A 20,836-nucleotide genomic window follows, 5' to 3' on the forward strand; every position below is an offset into this window, starting at 1 on the left:
GCCGTCTTGACCATGCCTACATGCCTGAATGTACTGAGCTGCTGCCATGTCACCGTCTGCTTAGATATAGGCATCAACGGCAGCTGAGCAGGTGCACTTAAGACCGCAGCTGGCTAAACAGATGTAAATCCATCCATCCATTCATTATCTATACCCGCTTTATCCTTTGCAGGGTCACGGGGGTCTGCTGGAGCCTATCCCAGCTACAGATGTAAATCACTTATGTAAACAAAATCAGCTGCACTGTTAACAGCTGCCATTGTTTTAATATGAGAGATTCATTATGACATTTTTAATCAACCTGATTTTCACTTCAACATCAGATCAATATAAATATATGCAAAAATAACATTAAAGGAAAGGGAAAAGAATTGGGCCTAGCACAGTGTAGTAAGAAAAAACAAAAAAATAATATTTTCAGATGTATTCATTTCTTTCTAAACAGTGTTTATTTGGGGACATAAGTGCATAAATTACATCGTCCAATCATCTCTGCTCATTCACCTTTTACATCTTCCTTGGAGACATACAAACCACATTTTCACAGCTCCCTGTACTCATCCTGCTGGCCTTCTGGTCCCGTAAGTTGTCTATAAAAGTGTAATAGTTAACAGCTAATTGAATTTTTCAGTAGCAACAGTTTTCAATGTGGGCTAACAACAGAAGAAATGCAATAAATATGTATAATGTAGGACCCTTTAATCCGTGATTATAAGTGTGAAGACTGATCTTGAGGACTGGATCTTCCATTCAATTCATGTATTTGCTTCCCAGAGTCAAGTATGTACAAGTTAAGTTAAATTTGCCATCCCATAATGCACAGCACCAGCAGCAACAATGACCCGAGGCTTAGACTGGGCGTAGTCATGGATGCTTTACCTGGGGAAGAAAAAACAAGAATAAAATAATAATATATAATATAATAATATAAATAATATAATATATAATAATATAATAAATGAATAAAAAGTGGAAACAAGGAGAAAACCAAATGACTTTAAAGAGCTACTGTATATATTGCTTTGGGCCTTACCCTGAATCCTAATCTTCCTGACTGGCCCATCTCCTCCTTCATAACGACCACGCACCATCAATTCATAATCTCCAACCTGAGGCATGGGGAAGTCCATAAAGTGCCAGCCAGTGACGTAGACCTTCCCGTAGATGTAACCCGTCTTTCTGAACATGACCTGGCCAACAAAACATCAGAGATGTGAGATAATTCCAGCTATTGCAAAGCACTTGAGTGAACTTTGGCTTTCTTTCTGCTTTTAAATCTGTCAAAGAAAAGCTACCTTGTAGTACAGGGGGAAGGAGATATTGCCAAACCAGTCGTACTGGATGTGATCCCACCACACATACAACCATTGTCCTGTCCAGCTGATGTAGCGCCACATCCTGGGTGGGTCTGGTGGTGCTGCACACAAATCACTTGTTAAGCCCACATGTATTTTTACGTCTATTGATTAATGTCAATGTCTGAAATGATATGTATGTCTTACGCGCCCTCTTTGTGAACATCTCGCAGTGTTCACCCGGAGGTCCAAGGCCAGCCCCGTTAAAGGCACGGACCTCGATGAGGTAGTGGGAGTCTGGCAGCATGTTCTCCAGCCTGGTCTGATTCACTGCTGCTGGGACAAATATTCGATGGGCTCCCGGTTCTGGATCATCGTACTTCCTCCAGTATTTAACCTGGTAGAAAAAGCACATCATTTTTCAAATTTTATATCTATATCTATACTGTGAAGATTTTGTAGCAAAGTTTTTGATAGCATAAAAGCTAAAAATACTGCCTTAGAACTGGACCTGGTAACTTTAGTAAGAATAACATTTTGTCGTATTTGTTAAATCTGGTAATATGACACTAACACACAAGACACACAATCTGTCTCCTTCTAGTGGAAGAATTTATTGAGTGAAACCCAGTTAAATCCAGAAACAGCTACCATGGTTGGTGGTATGTACACTGCAGCCTCTTGAGCAGGGGGCGGCTTTTGAGCTAGAGCTGAAGCACAGCAGAGAGGGATGATGGGAGACCTGGATGTTAAATCCGTTCAAATGCCCACAGTAATTCGAACAGTTACCACGACAGTCACTCTATTTTACATTTTTTGATATTTTTATATTTTATATATTCTTTGTTTGTACATACGATACATGCCTTATTTATCTGCTTTCATTTTATTTTATTATTTTATTCGGTACTTTCAACGTCATGCTGCTTAGTTGTTTTTGCAATTGCCCCTCGGGGATAAATAAAGTTTTTCTGAATCTGAATCTGAATCTGAAGTTATCAGGGTAATGGTTCTCCCACAAATATGCAAATCCAGGGGGTAAAAGCAAGAGAAAAAAAATTCAGCTAATGTTCAAGGGTGACTACATCCTTGAGTCGGCTTAAGCTGAAACTAAACCAGATGTTCATTTCATCAGCTTTAAGCTTACCACACAAATTCAGTAGTTGGTTCTTGCCTAGCTTAAATTACAAGTGCTAAATCCTTACAGGCCCAAATCACTTATGTGTCAGAGCTGGTTTATTTATTTGGACTTGTGGCCCAGACAAATTGCAAAATGTTGCTGCCAGAATAGATACTTCCTTTATTATTCCTTTAGTGCCATGTTGGAAAACTGAATTATCTTTCAGAAAGCCTGTGATGTCATGGAGGGTTTCTCAAGTAATTTTACGGTGTATGGATTCAACTTAGCTTCATGACCCCCATCACTCTTGGTTTTTTTTCAAATAGTGTCATTAAGCGATACGCTTTGATTAGGCAAAAATAAAACCAAAACAAAAAGAAAAAGATGATACCAGTTCTGATAGTTTAGAAAGATTTAAACTAAACAGTCATGGGTGTCAGAGTTAGTGTCTTATTACCTAAATGTGAAGAAATTGCCACTCCAGTACCTGATATCCCTCGATGTACTGCTGTAGACCTGTTCCAGTATCGACCACCGGCAGCCACCAGACCAGCGCTTCGGTGGAGGACACCGGCCGCGCGTACACGTCTGTTGGCATTTCTACGGGTACTGGATAAAATAGAAGAAAGGCAAGAAAAAGCTCTGGTGTAACCCATCCCTGTTCAATATACTCACATGGTTTTCACCAGGAAATACAGCTACTTATGTTTGAGGGGTTGGAATTGAATCCTCACCATCTCTTGGGTAGTAGATGACTTGGGTGAGGCTGTAGGGTCCGTCGCCTTTCACATTAAAAGACTTGATCTTCACCTGAAACTCTCGCACCTGGAAGTCCTCCTCAGTAGGAATAAAGTAGGAATCTCTGTGAACGTATCGTCGCGTCTCAGGATCCGAGATGGTCTCGTACCACCAGTCGTACGCATCGTGAGGCTTGAATGCCACGATGTAGCCAAATTTCTTGCCATAGAAAAACCACGGCTCCACAGGCTGAATGGAAAAAGATCAGTGTAAAACAAGATCTGGCAGGAATAAATATTACACACGAATAAGATCTGAGACACCTACAGTCCAAGTGATAACAATCTCGCCATTTCTACCGCCGTATCCTGCCACATCGGTGGGAGAAACGACTGGAGCTGGAGGGGAAATGGTTCATTATTAGAGTTTGAAGTAATAATTGCTGCTTGATGAAATGATTAAGTAATACTTTGTGTCCTTACGGGCGTCCCAGGTTTTGATCTTGAGGGAGGGGATACTGGCCTCTCCAGATCCATACTCGTTGGTCGCAATGATCCTGAACTGGTACTCCATCCAAGGGTACAAGTCTGTTACGTCGGCCTTCTCCACACTTCCATCAAGAACAGTTGGAGCTGAAAAACATACTGAGATTTAACCAGAATTCTACTTACAACTATCAAGAGAAGTAAAACCTCTGATTTGATGTTTTATGTTTCTGAAACATTTATTTCAGAAACAAAATGCAGAATGACTGGATGGTGTGTTTTGTTATTTATGGAGCAACGGCGGCCCCTGCTGGTAGAGAGCAGCACTCACAGGTGCTGGCGTCCCTCCAGTCGTCTTCGTTCAGAGCCCAGAAGTGCCTGGTCTGGACGGTGTAGTACAGGATTGGGCTGTTATGCTCAGCTGCTTTGCTCCACTGCAGCTTCACCCACGTGTCCCCGATCTCTTCCACACGGATCACACCAGGAGGCCCCGGGACACCTGCAGTTTGGTGATGGACCATTGGGAAGAGAGGAGTCATCATGAAATAAACAGCAATACATAATAATATTTGGTTGTAGCACCTTTTTTTTTTTTTTTCTACAAATACATTTTTAGTTTAATCTTAGTTTATTTTGTTTTGGTCATTTACATTTTAAGATGTTTGCATATACACACTGTATATGTATACACACACAGGTATATATATATATATATATATATATATATATATATATATATATATATATATATATATATATATATATATATATATATATATATATATATATATATATATATATATATATATGTTATATGTATAATAAGCCTCATGGCTTATTTTGCCTATCCTTTTCAACAAAAGGCAGACTACAGAAAAGGAAAAAAGATACTAATAATAAGAAAACGAAACGAACGAACAAAACAAAGAAAATGAACAAAGAAGAGAAGAAAATAAATGTGGTCAGTCACGATTGAGGACAGCATAATTTAGACTGTTGGATATCTAATATCAAGATAATTTATATTAGTGTTCTATATTTATCTATTATTTTAGATTTATAATTTTTTTTTAATTTGTAAATTAAGCTATTTTTTTTTAGTTCCTCATCCAGGCGGTTCCATAGTTTCACCCCTTCGACACTGATACGACATTTTTTTCTTCTTGGCCATTTCTGTTCAAAAATGCCATAGCCCCTTAGGTTGTGCCTGCTTTCCCTCACCTGGAACAACTCCAGGATACAGCGTTGGAGCATCTGGTTGTGTGCCTTGTACATTGTTATTGCTGTCTTAATCGTATAATTTTATGGTGTTTGACCGGATGAAAAGTGGATTTGTTGGTCCGTAGTATTCAGCATGGTTGACAATTCTGATTGCTTAGTAGAAATAGTAGAAGAGTAGAAATATTGGATTTATATTTGTTTGATAGTTGTTCCCCCATATTTCCCCCATATTAAGTTATTAATGTGAGGTTTCCAGTTTAGTTTGCTGTCAATTATGATGCCCAGAAATGTGTTTTCATGCACTTGATCGATTTCAACACCGTCGAACTTGATTTTGATCTGTTTGTCAATCTTGTGGTTTCCAAAGTGACAAACGACAAACGATAAATGAAAACCCATGTACAATAAAGAAGTAAAGATCATTTAGGCTTTTTAGACACAGCATGCCCACACTAACCTACAACTTTGAGGTCGGCGTACGCGGTGTCTTGGTCCACCACGGTCTGAGCCGTGCAGGTGTAGCGACCTTCTTGCCAAATCTGAGTGTTTATTATTTTCAGGTCACCAACTCCGTCTTCGCTCTGATCAACGGGAAGCAAAATGAGATAAGAAAGAGCTGGGAAGTCTCACGAAAGACAACTGAATAAGGTGAAGCTTGAAAACAGGTAAAATGCCAGCCTACCATAACACGTTCATAGTTCTGCCACTCAGTGTTAAAGTCGATGATTCTGTAGTCTATTGTCCAGATAAATGTGATGTCCAGCATGGGGTCAAACGAGGCAGCGCAGTTGAGAATCACCTCATCCCCAACCCTGACCTCACTGTCTTCAGGGGCCACTGTAATGATGGTAGCCTCTAGGGAAAAACACATGAGTATAGTCTTGTTTAAATAAAACAGCTATCGCAAAAAGTACATATAAATCTGGCGTAGGCCTACTTTGTACTAAATGCAGGCATCAAGAACTTCAATAATGCTTAGTTCTCAAATCTAATGATGTAAAATAAACAGGTGAAGCCTAAACTTGTAGTTGAAGGTGTTGTCTTGAGGATGTAGCTTCATATTTTGGTACATTTTCAGCAGATGCAACAACAATGATGTAAGAACATTTTAGATAATGGGGTTTATGTTTGTGATGCACACACTGTCATCTGAGAAAGAAAGCATGGTGACTTTAAACCCTAAGATTTTGATAATCAAAACATAATCTAAAAAAACTTTTTTTAAGGTTTGAAAGATTATTTGCAAGTGGATAATATTCAAGAGCAGTGAAAATACAAGAAAGTCAACCCAAACATCAAATGCTGTCATGCTCAGAGAAAAAAAGCAAAAAAACCAAGAGCTACATCTCCGTCTTTAAATCCCTTTATCAAGTTTGTAATCGTATTAGAAAAAATAAAAACTGCACTAGTGTGGCTTGTTTGGAAAGGTTCTCGGGAGAAAAACTCTTCTTACTAAAAAGGGCTTAGCAGGAGAGTTTAGGTTCATGTAGTTGCATAAAAAACACTGTACTGCTGGATGCCACATGGGGAAAAAACCAAGGGCCGCATATCAGTACAATAGCATCTGTCGGGCACAGTGGTGGAGGAGTAATAATATGCTTTTTTCAGAACTTTATAGTCAGTGAATAAAGTATTCTAGATGTTTAATCCGTTTGAGGGATAAAGCTCTGCCGCAACTGGGTCATGCAACAGGACGCTGAGCCCGCAATGTGAGTGAATGAAAAGTTGTGGCTTTAACACTTGGCAAGAATCAGATCATTCTTTATATCTTATTTTGCCAAATCTTTGAGTTAGGTTGAAAGATGGTGCATCTTCTTGTATGTCATAGTTTAAAGATCAGTATGTATAGTGCATAGTTGAGAAGACAAAACTGACAAAAGCAGTGGGACTGAAAGGAAGAATTGATAAAAGGCACTTTTCAGTTTCCAAATAAGATGTCCCTCCTCATCTCATCCTTGTTGTCGTTCTACACACAGATGTCTACACCTGTGATGGTGAGGTCCCCGGAGCTGTTGGCTTTTCCTCTGTCATTCACGGCAAAGCAAGTGTAGTGGCCCTCGTCGTTTTTTGTGGCATTGTGGATCTCCAGCGTCCCATCATACATGATGGTAATGCTGAAAATGAACAGAATTGAAAGAAAATGAATAAAGGAGTCATATTTGCTCTCCTGATGTGAAGAAAACCAAACGTACAAACCGTGTGCTGTTAAAGAGGAGCTCTTTGCCCTTGGTCCAGGTGAATTGAGGTCTTGGAGCTGCTCTCGGTTTACACTCAATCAACACGCGTCCGTTTTCAGCTCCGAGAAGCTTCTTCTTTACGGGATTGAACTCAAACGTTGGAGCGCAGGCTAGTGGGAGACGGAGAGCATGATTTTGTGTCTAAGTACTATTGTTAGGACATATTGTCTGTTGCGAGGACTCACCAATGACTCGCAGCTCAGCGTTGGCGTATTTAATGCCCCAGTAATTCTCTGCGATACACTGGTACATCCCCGAGTCGTCAAAAGTGAGACTGGAAAACTTGAGCTCACCTTTGCCATACTGCAGAGCAAACCCACAAACACAAGACAAATGTGTGCTGAATACAATTTAAAATGAAACATCAATATACACACAACTCCAGCTCAGCTGATGTCTAAGGTCACATCCTTTCCTCAATTATAGATGTAAAAAAGAGAGGTTTTTACCATGTATCCATCTTTGTACCAGCGAATGAAAGGGTAGGGTTTCCCTGATGCCACGCAGCGCATGGTGTGCTCTGAACCGATGTCCACCTGAGTGTTATTGATGGTCTCCGCCCACTCTGGAGCAGCTAAAAACACACAGTGGACATAACTGCATATATACACACGCAGAGAAAATCTTTAAGAGTTCACAGCATTGGCCTTACTTACACTCCACATACAGCCAGGCCTTATGCCAGTCCTTTCCTTTAGTGTTGATGGCTTCGCAGTCGTAGCCTCCCACATCTTCATATTGTATGTTGTACAAATGAAGCACGGCTCCAGATTCACTGATCTCATGATTTGGCGGAAGGTCTGTGGCGTCGACCTTCCTCCACACAATGTGAGGGATGGGACTGAAAAGACACAGACATAGTTTTCTGTTTTGACAGACTCAGAAATGCAACAATCAGCATCACATATAGTCGTAAAGAAGGCTTTAAGATCTCTTTAATAACATAAAAGATGACACACAGCAATGAAGAAAGCAAAACTATTAATTGATGTAACTGTGCGTCATATTTGTCACCTCCTTCAAAAGAAAAGAATGACATCTTAAAGGCGTTTTGCAGAAGCGTATATCAGGAAACAGACTGAGCTTACTTACTTTCCAAGAGCAAAGCACTCCAAGGTGATATTGGAGGCCAGCAGGGCAGTCGTGTCTGGAAACTTCACTCTTATGTCTGCTGGATATTTTCTCTCCTCGCCTGAGAAAATAAACAAATAAAATGCCTATAAATTAAGTTTGTATTTTTGTTTCTTGTTTCCCTTAAGCAGACCAAGACTGACCATCATCGGGAGGTAAGGGGATGAGAGGGATGAACTTGGAGTAGACGCTCTTCCCTATGACGGGACTGGAAACAAAGCAGGAGTAGTTTCCTGCGTCCTGAGCTTCCACCTTGGAGATGTAGAGGTTCCCGTTCTTCTGGGAGACAAACCGACGGCGGTCCGTGTTCAGGAAAACTGGGAACTCGTTGTAGATCCAACGGTAGGTCACCTCCTCTGAAAAAGGAAAAGTCTGTGCTTAACAAGAGGAGGGTCAGGTCAAGCGGCTGACTCCACTCCCTACAACTGGGTGTTACGGACAGCGCTATGGAAGCATGATGGAAAAGGGAGGCTTTGTACTGTTTCTCTTTGGTATTTACATAAAAGCTCTTTACAGATGTTTCATTAACACCCAGCAACATATGTCAATGGTGTAATATACTTCCTTTTATGGAATAAATGAGCAGTTTCTATAAAACAGTAAGTTCCTACTGTACTTTCTGAGAGTAATAACAAAAGCATGTGTACATACGTGGCCAGGCTTTTGGAGGGGCACACAGAAGAACTGCTCCCTGTCCTTCTTTCACATAGACTGGGTCTCTCTCTTCATCAGGAAACTCCTCTACAACTTCATAATAAAAAAGAAACAGGAATGATGAAACAGGTATGAAGAAAAGTAATTTATTTCTAAATATAAGTGGACCACTAACAGCACTTAGACTCCAGGCCTTCACCTCACCAAACAGCCTCAACAATCTCTACACCAGTCAACCTCCATCTCAGTGGAGAATGCACTCCAGATGACACTAGTCCTTAAGACTCTGAAGTTAAACTCCTGCAAGGTAGTGGGAGCTGAAATAGAATCAGCAAGACATCTGTGCACCAAGAATTTACAGATTCCTTCAGGCTGAGCCTGACAGTTTAGTGGACAAAGCAGTGAATGTGGTCTGTACAACAATTTTCAGCTCTTGAACAACATCAGAATAAATACATGGATGCTTTTCCTGGATCACAATTTAGCCATCCCACTAGAAAAAGCCTTCTGTCCTAATTCAAACCTTAAAAATGGATATTGAATTTTCTCACTAACCAATAACAGATGCTGAGGATTAGAGGCAGCACAGGGACATCATTATGTCACCTTCCCAAACTCTGATACACTTTGAACGCTGATACAGATAATACGCTGTCTCAGGTGTACAGGGACGTTTAATGAACGCATTCTCCCTCTTTTCTCAGGCATGAAAAACATACAAAGAGACAAGGACCTCCTTCCAGACACAGCCAGGCATATGGAAAAAATAAGATTTGTTGCTAACCACTGTTGTAATACTGTTAGATACTTATCTGTCTTACATCGACTGGGACTAATGGAACTGATACTACAGAAAGTGTAGGGCAGATGTGAAGCAGAGCAAAGGAAATCAGTTTATTTAGGGTCTGGAATAAGAAACAGAGTGAATTTGAAAAAAAAGACCCTGCAGATGCCTTAAAAAAACCTGAAGATTTGATTACAAATGCAAGATCAAAAAGAGAAGCAGCTGCAAGCATCAGTGGCATGAAAGCTTCCTCTATAACTGATAATCTGTCTATCGGATCATACAGCCTTACATGGAGACAATTAGGAGGGCGTTTTTAACCAGCTTGGAGAGTCTAAATCTGGGAATGAGGCCACAACTACCTCCGGTAGGCCACATTGTCTTGAGTTAACACGACACAATTACACCAGACGATATTCAAGAAAAGACCAACATGATGTGGAGATAAAAGGCACAGACATGCTCAAATTGTTGTTTTTTGGGTGTTTTTTTTTTTTGGAAAAAACAATTCATCCACTCCATGAACTGACATGGAGACGGAACATTTAAACCTAACAGCTCATTCAAACCTTCAGACGCTGATGGATCTGTACAGGCATTTTCCAGCTGGATTAAAGATGATGCCAAAGCTTTGCTTTTTATCCGAGGCTGACGTACGTAATTCTGACGCATCTTCAATATAAAGGCAAGCTCTTAAAGATTTGGCTCACAATGAATCTATTGTAATCCATAATGCTGATATGATGGTGCTGTGGCTTTGCAAAAAAAAGGGAAAGACACAATGCATTGGGATAAGAAATCAGCTGCATAAAATGTTCTATGTTCTATGTTCTTTTGACTTGTGACCATTTTGGAAAAAATAATAAGACTTTGGAACAGGGATTAAGTAATCAATTAAAATCTCCAGACAAATATAAGTTTTTGTTACAAGACTAATGCAATTGTCCAGTTTTCTAAACATTACCCAAGATCTATAAGGTTTTCAGGAATCTCTTCAAGGGTGTTTGAGTCTGTTACGTCTGTTCAGTCTAGGACAGTTTCAATTTGTGTTTTGGTGCCAAATTGATCACAGTCTTGAAGTTCTCTGAGCATTTTGTATAGAAAATTAGAGCTGAAGAGAGAGATGTCAGAGCAGCCAGTCAGCTTCAGAATGAAATAGAGGTTCTGAGGAATCGTGTTGAGCACAAATCATTCAGTTTACAATTGGTCTGAACGTTCTCGTCTCTCTCTCCCAATGTGTTGCAATTGGTTGAAAAACAGGTCTTTATGTCTGAAAGCAATCTATAAAGTGCTCACATCCAAACTTCACCCTGGCCTCTTTGCTGATGACGGTCCCGTAGAGGTTCTTGGCCACGCACATGTACGTCCCGGCATGTTTCTTCTGGATAGGATTGGTGATCACCAGGTTCCCTCCAACCAGGCTGTAGTGCTCATCCGGCTGCTCCATCAACTTGATCTCCCAGTTGTCCCGACGCCACCTATTGAACATCGACAATAACTGTGACATGGCTACCGCACATGCTGGAAGGATTCAATCCATGGAACTGCACAGGGGGATCTCTCTGACCTGTATGAAGCTGGTGGGTTTGCACGCGCCCTGCAGTTCATGGAAATCCTCTTCTCTGGGGAATCTTCCATGTAGACGACATCGACAGGCTCCTCTTCAAAAATGGGCCCATAACCAGTGGCATCCTCTGACGAATTTGAACAAACAGTAAGTTTATGCTTTGAAATCATGTGCCCTTTTGACCTTTCTCTTTTTAAAGAACCTGATACTCACCTCCAAAAATCCTGGGTTCACCAAACAAGACTGCCACTAGAAAAGAAAAAGGGAAACAATGTGTCAGCTGGATCTACACCCAATCACATGCATGCTGCAACACTTCAGGAGAGCAGGTGATTCGATCTTACCTGTGAGGGACACAGAGGAGGAGATAACCAGCAGCAGCAATGCAGCAGTGGGAGCCATGATGGCCGGCAGACTCACTGTGCTAACGTGAGTTCAGTGGATGGACAGAGACAGGAACAGGACATGAACTGGAGAGGGGAGCGAGAGACAAATAAGGTTGCAGTTTGAAAAGTTCATTTAGTTCAGTATCTTTGATGGCAAAGAATTTTATCAGCACATTAACCCAGATGTGGAGACCCGTGACTACAGTGTAGGGATGGGCGGTATGGACTAAAAAATGTATCACGATCATTTCCGGCATTTATCCCGATAACGATTAAAAAATACCAATTCAACTCCACCTTTTTAACTATAAATCTATCTCGCTCTCAGATCCGCCATGTTTGTTACACAAATCGTCATCAACGGGAATTTATCCTTTATTCTTTCTTTCTTTCTTTCTTTCTTTCTTTCTTTCTTTCTTTCTTTCTTTCTTTCTTTCTTTCTTTCTTTCTTTCTTTCTTTCTTTCTTTCTTTCTTTCTTTCTTTCTTTCTTTCTTTCTTTCTTTCTTTCTTTCTTTCTTTCTTTCTTTCAGGCTCATTTCCTTCCTTCCTTCCTTCCTTCCTACCTACCTTCTTTCCTCCTGCTCTCTCCTTCCCTCTTCCCTTCCTCTTTTCTCCCTTCCTTCCTCCTTTCCTTGTTTTCTCCCTTCCTTCTCCCCCTTCCTTCCTTCCTTCCTTCCTTCCTTCCTTTTTCCCTTTTTCCCTTCCTTCCTTCTTTCCTCCTGCTCTCTCCTTCCTTCTTTTCTTCCTCTTTTCTCCCTTCCTTCCTTCCTTCCTTCCTTCCTTCCTTCCTTCCTTCCTTCCTGTACGTTGTGGATTTAACGCAGAACCATAAATCATTTTTACACAAAAACATCATCAACGGGAATTTATCGTTTTTACCGCGAGATGACAAATTCTTATCGTGAGGAATTTTTTGGACGGTATATCGTGAACGGTAAAATATCACCCATTCCTACTACAGTGCAACATTTGATTTTCATGACTACCAGGTACTAGAACTAGATGGAGCTCTTCCTGTGCGTATAAATCATTCAGGACGTGAGTGACTCAGCAGAAAAATGCAACAAGGGTGCAAATTCACGGGAACACACAGCCTTAGAGACACAGCAGCCTGCACTGTATCATACTCTAATATCAAATTCCTGAGCCATCTTCATGTACAAACCACCCTGCAGCTCTGCAGTACCGAGACATCTCCTGCTGTGCAGGCACACATGCTTACATGCACGTCACCACTGCAGGATGACTGTGCAGAGCTGCTGTGAACAACTGCAACCAGGAGGAGAGATGAGTCAGAAGGTGAGTGCTCGAGTGAGAGATCAGAGCAACAAACATACATATACATGTATGTGTGTGTGTGTACACGTTTATATGTAGTTAATAGAGTTGCATTTTTAGCATATTTTTAATTCTAGGAGCTGTCTTTTCACAAGTGGACCCACCTGTCATGCAACTGTACAGTGACTGAAACAATATGTCCTGATTGGACTGAATAACCTCAGGGTACAATGATTGGAAGCGTGAACACAAAACGCTGTGACATCCTATAATAAAACAACCATGTCAACATCATTATAAAATCTGCAAACTAAAAATTCCTTATTTCAGTATCTCAACTCACGAAGGAAAACGAAGAATGGAGTGAGGGTTAAGCCCAAAGTTTCAACAGAGGGAGTAGTAAGGGATTTTCATTTATCTACCACTGCCTGGCTGTTACATCACTTCAGCATTCCTACCTGTGATGAATGCAGCCAAAGAAAACTCCTATGAAGGTTTGTTGTCCTCCACGAGTTCTCCAGCTCCCCTAACCTTTAGAGTGCCCTCACAACTGTTTGGCCAAATGTATCTATTTCAGTCCAACATCCACCGACACCATCTTTCATTTTGGATCATTGTAGAAATGTGCAACTTTACTGACAAAACTTAAGAATAAGAATCTGTGCCGGCACAGTGGTGTCACGTGGAGGGCCAAGGTTCAAACCGATCATGTAGCTATCAGTGAACAATCTGCTCACAGCCAGCCACTCATATATGCCATGTTGAGCATACACATTTATTTTTAGAAAGTTGTGAAAATGAAATGACGCCTGATTAAGCTAGCTAGGAAGAACCTTCAACACCATTTTATTGATGAGACATTTAACGATTCAGTAGCATTTGATCTTTTTCCTCAATATGAATCTTAGTGACAATCTGCGTTTGTTTGAAGTTGGATTTAATGAAGGCTGAAACTGAAAGAGACAGCAAACAAAAGCTCCAAATGAGCTCAAACTGCTATTTCGGCTGCTGACACTGCTGCCCTTCGTATGCGTAATAACGTTAATGCTCAGTAAGAGACTGGCAAAGATGAATCCTTCGAGTTTTAAGGACTGAATGTTTAGCATCTCCTCCCCATGGCCATATCTTTCTTTCCTCGTTTCAATTGTAACTTTCTCAGCAGGTTGAGACTTCTTAAAACACGAGCACGATCAAACTAAAACAGAACTTTTTTCCTTTCATGTTTGTCTCAGACATGCTGAAAGGAACTTCAATTGAAATGTAACTTTTTTTCTACTTTTTCTTTTCCTTTGATGCGGATGTCAGTGCAAACTTTGATCTGTTGTAGTTATTTAGTTAGTTTTGCAAAGCTGTATTTGGTTTGACTTTTTGCCCGAGGCAATTTTAAGTTGCACTGCTTTTATGTGCTGCATTATATGCACAGTTTTTTAATTGTCTTTTGTTCTTTTTTTTGTTAAAATGACTATTAAATTGCACTTGATCTCACATTTTACATTATTTTTCCTCAAACTTGACAACAGAGCACTCATAATTTAGAATCTGGCAATCTTATGTCCTTGTGATGGAACAGAGCCTTTGTTCAGCTGCATCGTCCTTTTTAACCTCCACTAGTTAACAAAACTTTTAAAACTTTTAATCCACCACATTCTTTGGATTTTAGCAAACATCTTTTTTTGGGTGGTTTAAACTGACATTGTTCAACAGTAAAGATGGACAAAAGCAAACAAAGTCCACATTAGTAATTATTTCAGGCGGCTGCATGATCCCTGCTTCTCCAGGCAGGCCGACATCAGGTAGGTGCATCCAAAACAACAAAAGGAGAGAAAACTCTGAAGAAAGCAAAGACAAGAAAAATAGCAGAAACAGTGACATTTCCCCTCAGGCGCCCCCAGCAACATTTCAAAAAGGAAAACCACTGGAGAACGGTAGTAAGATAAGTTAAAATGAATCTCAGCTGTTCAAACAGTAAAAGCTCAGTACAGCAACATCAGCTCATGCAAACTAAATGAAACACACCATTGAACTTTCTTACTACAATCTTTTTCGGGCCAATAATTTTCACTTAAAAAGATAAAAAGTCAAACGTTGAAAATGCTGGAAAGGTTTTAAATTTACAATGAAACATTTATCATTCTGCATTTAAATGTGGCCTATAAAAACCAAACGTGAAATTCCCTTTGAAGAATCTCTGTCATAACTGAATCAGCTGCAGCTGACTGGCAGTCGTGTTCAAGCTTCCTGGGACGGAAACAAAGTCCCAGACTCGGGAGCGAGGGGAAATCCGTACCTGGGAGTAGCATGGTACAAATGAGGGAGAGTAAGTCCCCTTGGACCTCCCACGCAGGGGACACTATTCTCATCTGGACATTGAAATGGTGGATTTTTGATATCACACTGCTCTGAAAAAAACATATTGATGATTTCAGTACAGTAGAGTGAACGCAGGCTTAGTTAACATTTTTATTCAATTAATTTCATTCTTTTAGTCTAAAAAACGTGGATGTAGCAGATATCGTTCAGACCCACTCCACCTTTAGCACATATTGAACTTGTAACCCTTCTGGGGGATCAGAGGGGTTATTTTAATGGATCTTAAGTATTCAGAGACATTTATTCATGGTCAAGATTTATTTATTCATTTTTTAATGAAGCTTAAACGTAAGGAACCAGCTGCAGCAGGAACCAACAGTTTCTAAAGTAACTGTTGGTCTTTGTGGGCCGACCTTGGACAGAGCAAGCAATGAAGGATTAAATACAAGGATCAAGGTTGTCAACCAGCTGCTGCACACATATTGTGCACTGGACCTTTTTTTTCTCTAAACGATAGCAGAAAATATTTAAGTATAAATAGTATGAAGCAATACACAGGTTAACAAGCTTTTATGAAATGAGTTGGGGTAGGCAAAGAATTCAAACAAGTAGAATTTCAACAGAGACAAAAAAAAAAAATTCAAATGCTATAGCAGGAACCTTGACGATGCTTAGATTCAGTGAGAAGGAAAGTTCTCGTCAGGTGCGATACATACGAGTTAGTTCCCCAGGAGCTGCATGGATCATATTCTGTTGAGATGCGCTGATTCCAAGTTTATTTGTTGATTCTGGTTTTCTTGATAGTCTGACTTTCGTGCTTCGAACCATAACGGGTTATTCAACACTGAAACACAGCAGAGGCTGCAGGCAGTGCGTTGCTAGCTTCATTTTTAGCCTTGTAGTCTTTCTTAGCTTCATAATATTGAGAAGATTCGGGAGAAGGATGCTGTTTTGAGTGGATTAAGTTCCTTTTCCAGAAATGCTGTGGTTGTTCCTCCATGACTTAAGTTTACCTTACAGGTTCCACAAATCTCAAATGGACACGGAATTGTTAAAAACACCTCGGAGTAACATGTTTTCCCTGTAAAAGCAACAACAGTCATTCACCGGTGTTCCTGCTCCACTGCACGCCATTTGGGATTGTTTTTGTTGATACTGGCCTGGTTGTGGCTGAAAGGGCCACCGGTACTCATCAGTCTGCCTGCTGTGCTCTCAGAGCGTTTTCTTGCAGGCGTTCATGCTCAACCCTGTACCATGCTCCACACTGTTCTTTTATTCATGATTAAAATAATAATATGTCTTACAGTTTAACACTGTTTTCTCTGCCATCTAATAAATTATACATCAGAAACCTTTAAAGTGCAGATCAAAGCTCTCGGCTTGAAGTTTAGTCTAGAACTTGTGACCTGCTTACACTGTCCTGAGACAGGAACTCCAACCAGTCCGTAAATGACATGGAAATTAGTTATGCAGGAATATTTCAAGGTATGGATTGACATATTAATGAGGGCATTTGAGTTTCTCCTTTTCCATATGTGTTTATAGCCTTGTAAAAGGCTTGCAAGTTACAAAAACCAAAACGCGTACATACTTACTGCTCTTGATTTATCTGACGCGCCTACTTAGCTATATACAGGGCTGTCTCAGAAAAATATTGTGATAAAGTCCTTTATTTTCTGTAATGCAAAAATGTCATACATTCTGGATTCATTACAAATCAACTGAAATATTGCAAGCCTTTTATTATTTTAATATTGCTGATCATGGTTTACAGCTTAAGAAAACTCAAATATCCTATCTCAAAAAAATAGAATATTCTGGGAATCTTAATCTTAAACTGTAAGCCATAATCAGCAATATTAAAATAATAAAAGGCTTGCAATATTTCAGTTGATTTGTAATGAATCCAGAATGTATGACATTTTTGTTTTTTTAATTGCATTACAGAAAATAAAGGACTTTATCACAATATTCTAATTTTCTGAGACAGTCCTGAATATACCTAATGTCGACTTCACATCAACGTCAACAAGAGCAGCTGAATTGGACTCCACAATTTTCAATCTATCCACTGACCAAGCAGAGCAGGCGGGGTTTGCTTTTTTTCAGAGACAAGAGAAGAACTTGATCATTTCAGCAGTAAAGTGATAAAACTTCAGCAATAAGGAAACTCAAGAGTTTGAGCCGATTGTGACAGATACTCAAAATGAAACTGTGATGCTGTCAAACATAACGTGGACATAATGCAATCGCTTTAAAAAGTGAGTGAGTTTAGTAAAGAAAGACCAAGACCTGCTTAACTGATCCACAATAAGCTGAGTTTTAAAGAATACATTTATTATTCAGGATTTGATTCAGTGTTCTGTATAAGTTAAACAAAAACAAGGTTGGTTACTAAAAGTCAGTATTTTAACCATCTGATGCTCATTTAACAGCATATGATCTTATGAGCTCATGTCATTTCAGTTGTGAAAAAAAACCCAAAGAAAAGCAATGCTGGAGGATGAAATGCCAAAGAAAGCACCTTTAAATGATCCTCAGTAAACAGTCGTGTCTGTACCTGCCAACCTGACAGAAGGAGAACAGAAAGACGAGAGTCACCCACCCAAAATAGAGCTTGTGCATATGCAGACTGCAGCACCGAGTCCTTGTGGGAAATCTTGATGACTCAACACTACAACAAAACCTACAACGCAGCATCTGGCTGCACATTGCAAAGCAATATCCATTCAGTCTTGAAATGAAAAAAAAACTAAAGTGGATCAAATCTAGGCACGGCTGTTATTCCATCACAGGCCAAATATAAACCATGCAAATAAAAGCCCAGCTGCACACGAGCCTCCGTCACATATTTGTTCATACTGTAGCTTTATGGATTATAGTTGTAGCAATCTGTCCCATTGTGAATCCCGATCGATTGAGATGAGAGTGTTTTCGTGGGTTCTTTCCCCCGTAATAATCCCATCACAGATCCTCTTTGGACAGCCCAGAGAAAATAGGTCAGCTCTCTTATTAATCCTAGTGTCCCAATCAACCGCTGAATAAAACCATGGGTGGGTTTTTTGTTGCTTTCGGAAAGCAAGTGCAAAGGAATGTTTGAATTCAACACAATAACTCATCCATGTTTTAAACTATAACCCATCAGGGTTGCTCTTAATCGCAACTGAGTGTGACAAAAATACAGAAATGAGACCAAATTCTGCCAAATAAAGGGAGAACCAATCAGTCTCCTCCTGATCAGTGTTGAAATTCATAAACATGTTGCAATGTTTTCTTACAGTCCAAGAAACAAAGTAAAGAAAAGAAACGAGGGAGGCTTACAGCACTGATGAAATGGAGCATGTTTCTTTTCTTTTCTTTCTTTTCATTCTTACTTCTAGTCTATTGCAATCTGTGCATATCAAACCACTTGCAATGTTTTTTAAAGTTGATATTCACGTGATTTAAACGACATTAATGTATTGGTAAAACAGTGCAGATGTATAGCACAAAAGGGAGTTGCCTTATCATAAATCAGATGCCAGGAAGCATCCGGCAGCTCTGCGCCCTTGACGCATGCAGTATGTGACACTTTCACCTTGTATCCTCCCCAGATTCCACTTTCCAGCCCTTTGCATGTTTTAAACTGGCTCAAAACTCCACATAGTGACCGGCTAAACCCGGTTTTTACCCCCAGGCAGCACCGGCTCTGCCGCAGCCTTCACGGAGACCTGGGGAAAGTAAGTGCGCAGCGGCTGACATCACTTCATCCTAACCGGCGCTGAGCGGCACCGGTAAAGGCTGATTTATGGTCCCGCGTTAAATCGACGCAGAGACTACGGCGCACGGTGCGCGTCGCCGCGTCCCTTACGCCGTAGGCTACGCCGTCGATTTAACGCGGAACCACAATCAGGGCTTCATCCCCTGCCCCGCAATGCGGTACTCCAGAGCCGGTCACTTCAGCATCACAGAGCATCCCAATCCCCGCACATGTGTATCCAGCACACGGGCGGGGACCCGTGGATGTTCTTGCAGCCGTGCAGTTCTTACCTTTGAGACGGGATGAGGTAATTTCATCAGAACATCGTCTTCAGGCAACACCTGGACCAGAACCGCATCGCCCCGCACAGCCCGCCCGCCGGAGCGTCCCGTTCCAGAGCAACTTTTCTATTGGCTGAGAGGGCTGAGTGGCAGGGAGAGGGCGGAGCTGTGATTGGTCGGGAGGAGGAAGGATGAGAGGGATGCGAGCATCACGCTTCTGCGCATCCCACACAAGGGAAGTGATGGACTCGTGGAAAATGAAGTTGAATTAATTTACTGCAAAAAATAAAAAAATCAGAAATATGTTTCTAACCAAGACTGTTACAATACTTTAATTATTGTAGTATAGCCTAAATAAAAATAAGTCTAGCCGGTAATTCTCCCATAAATTACCGATAAAAGACACACAAAATTGAACCTGAACTTAAAGTTAGATATACATTTGAATTTAAGGTACATTAAAACAGTAAAGATTCAGTCAAATATAAGAAAAACATATAATTTATCTCCTGTAGGTCTTACAACCATGTGCTGTACATGATAAATGACCCTCCCCATATCTATTATTTATGGCAGATCTTGGGCAAGGCAAGTTTATTTGTACAGCACGTTTCAGCAACAATGCAATTCAAAGTGCTTTACATCATACAAAGAAGCGATGAAGAGAAAAAATGATGACTTAAAGTGCAGTGGCATAATAAAGAATTGTGAGACTTAAGTTAGAGTTACAATTTAGTACTAAAATTAATAATGTTTAAATCTAAATTCAGAATGGTTTTGGTAATTTAGTCAAAGGGAGCTGTAAATAAATAGGTTTTAAACCTTGATTTAAAGGAACTGATATTTGTTCCAGATCTGTGGAAGATAAAAGCTGAATGCTGCTTCTCCATGTTTGGTTCTGGTTCTGGGGACACGGAGCAGACCTGAACCACAAGACCTGAGACGGCTGGGGGGTTGATATGGCAACAACACGTTTCTGACGTATTTTGGTCCTAAACCATTCAGTGATTTATAAACTAACATAAGTATTTTAAAGTCTATTCTCTGAGGTACAGGGAGCCAGTGTAAAGATAAATGTCTGGATGAGTTTTTCAAGGACATTAGTCCTTTGTAATTGTTTTAATGTGTCTCTGAAGGTTCAGCTCTAGATCTTACTCACACTATAATATCAGAAGAAATATTTCATCCATAGTTGAACTGTATATTTTTACATTATAATCATTGAGAAAATAATGATAATAAAAAAGCAACAGCAAGTGAAAAATGACAACTTTATTGTTAGAGAAGAGGAAGGGTTAAATAAGCATTGCTTGTCCCTACTCCTTTTTGTACATTATTATTATTCTAAGTATTATTATAATAATCATCGCCCCACCTCATTTAAATTGTATTGTTTTCAAAAAGGAAATCACCTTTGAGATCCAGCACCAGATTCTAAACAGGATTGCGATCTGGGCTCCGACAAGGCCAACACAGCACCTTTTAGGTTTTGATGAATGATCCCTCAGCAACTTAAAGCTGAATTAGCAGCAGTTATCTTTATGTCACTCCTCTGACTGTCATTACCACCCCCATTACCACTCTTTTTCTCTCCTATGAACAGGCAGGC

General features: G+C 40.2%; 1 protein-coding gene across 1 annotated transcript; it reads right to left on the reverse strand.

The window, feature by feature from the left end:
* Positions 1–308: 308 nt before the first annotated feature.
* On the reverse strand, positions 309–19,366 carry cntn1b (contactin 1b). Its single transcript, XM_061714170.1, has 24 exons — positions 19,237–19,366; positions 11,577–11,702; positions 11,446–11,481; positions 11,233–11,359; positions 10,962–11,143; positions 8,879–8,974; positions 8,371–8,583; positions 8,189–8,288; positions 7,753–7,937; positions 7,546–7,670; positions 7,282–7,399; positions 7,056–7,206; positions 6,846–6,973; positions 5,542–5,714; positions 5,317–5,440; positions 3,970–4,137; positions 3,636–3,785; positions 3,481–3,551; positions 3,150–3,402; positions 2,903–3,024; positions 1,503–1,692; positions 1,296–1,417; positions 1,034–1,190; positions 309–879 (listed from the first exon to the last, which is right to left on the reverse strand). Exons 2-24 carry the CDS (start codon positions 11,632–11,634, stop codon positions 797–799), a joined length of 3,132 nt encoding a protein of 1,043 aa, XP_061570154.1. The 5' UTR covers positions 11,635–11,702; positions 19,237–19,366; the 3' UTR covers positions 309–796.
* Between the last annotated feature and the right edge of the window lie 1,470 nt (positions 19,367–20,836).

Source organism: Cololabis saira, chromosome 23, assembly GCF_033807715.1.
Source record: "Cololabis saira isolate AMF1-May2022 chromosome 23, fColSai1.1, whole genome shotgun sequence".
Taxonomy (NCBI): domain Eukaryota; kingdom Metazoa; phylum Chordata; class Actinopteri; order Beloniformes; family Belonidae; genus Cololabis; species Cololabis saira.

Excerpts from the sequence above, each read along its gene's own strand:
- cntn1b (XM_061714170.1), bottom strand. The coding sequence starts at position 11,634 with ATGGCTCCCACTGCTGCATTGCTGCTGCTGGTTATCTCCTCCTCTGTG. Across the intron at positions 8,584-8,878 it reads CCCTCCAAAAGCCTGGCCAC|AGGAGGTGACCTACCGTTGG; the intron begins GTATGTACACAT and ends TTCCTTTTTCAG. Across the intron at positions 7,938-8,188 it reads GAGTGCTTTGCTCTTGGAAA|TCCCATCCCTCACATTGTGT; the intron begins GTAAGTAAGCTC and ends GTGTCTTTTCAG.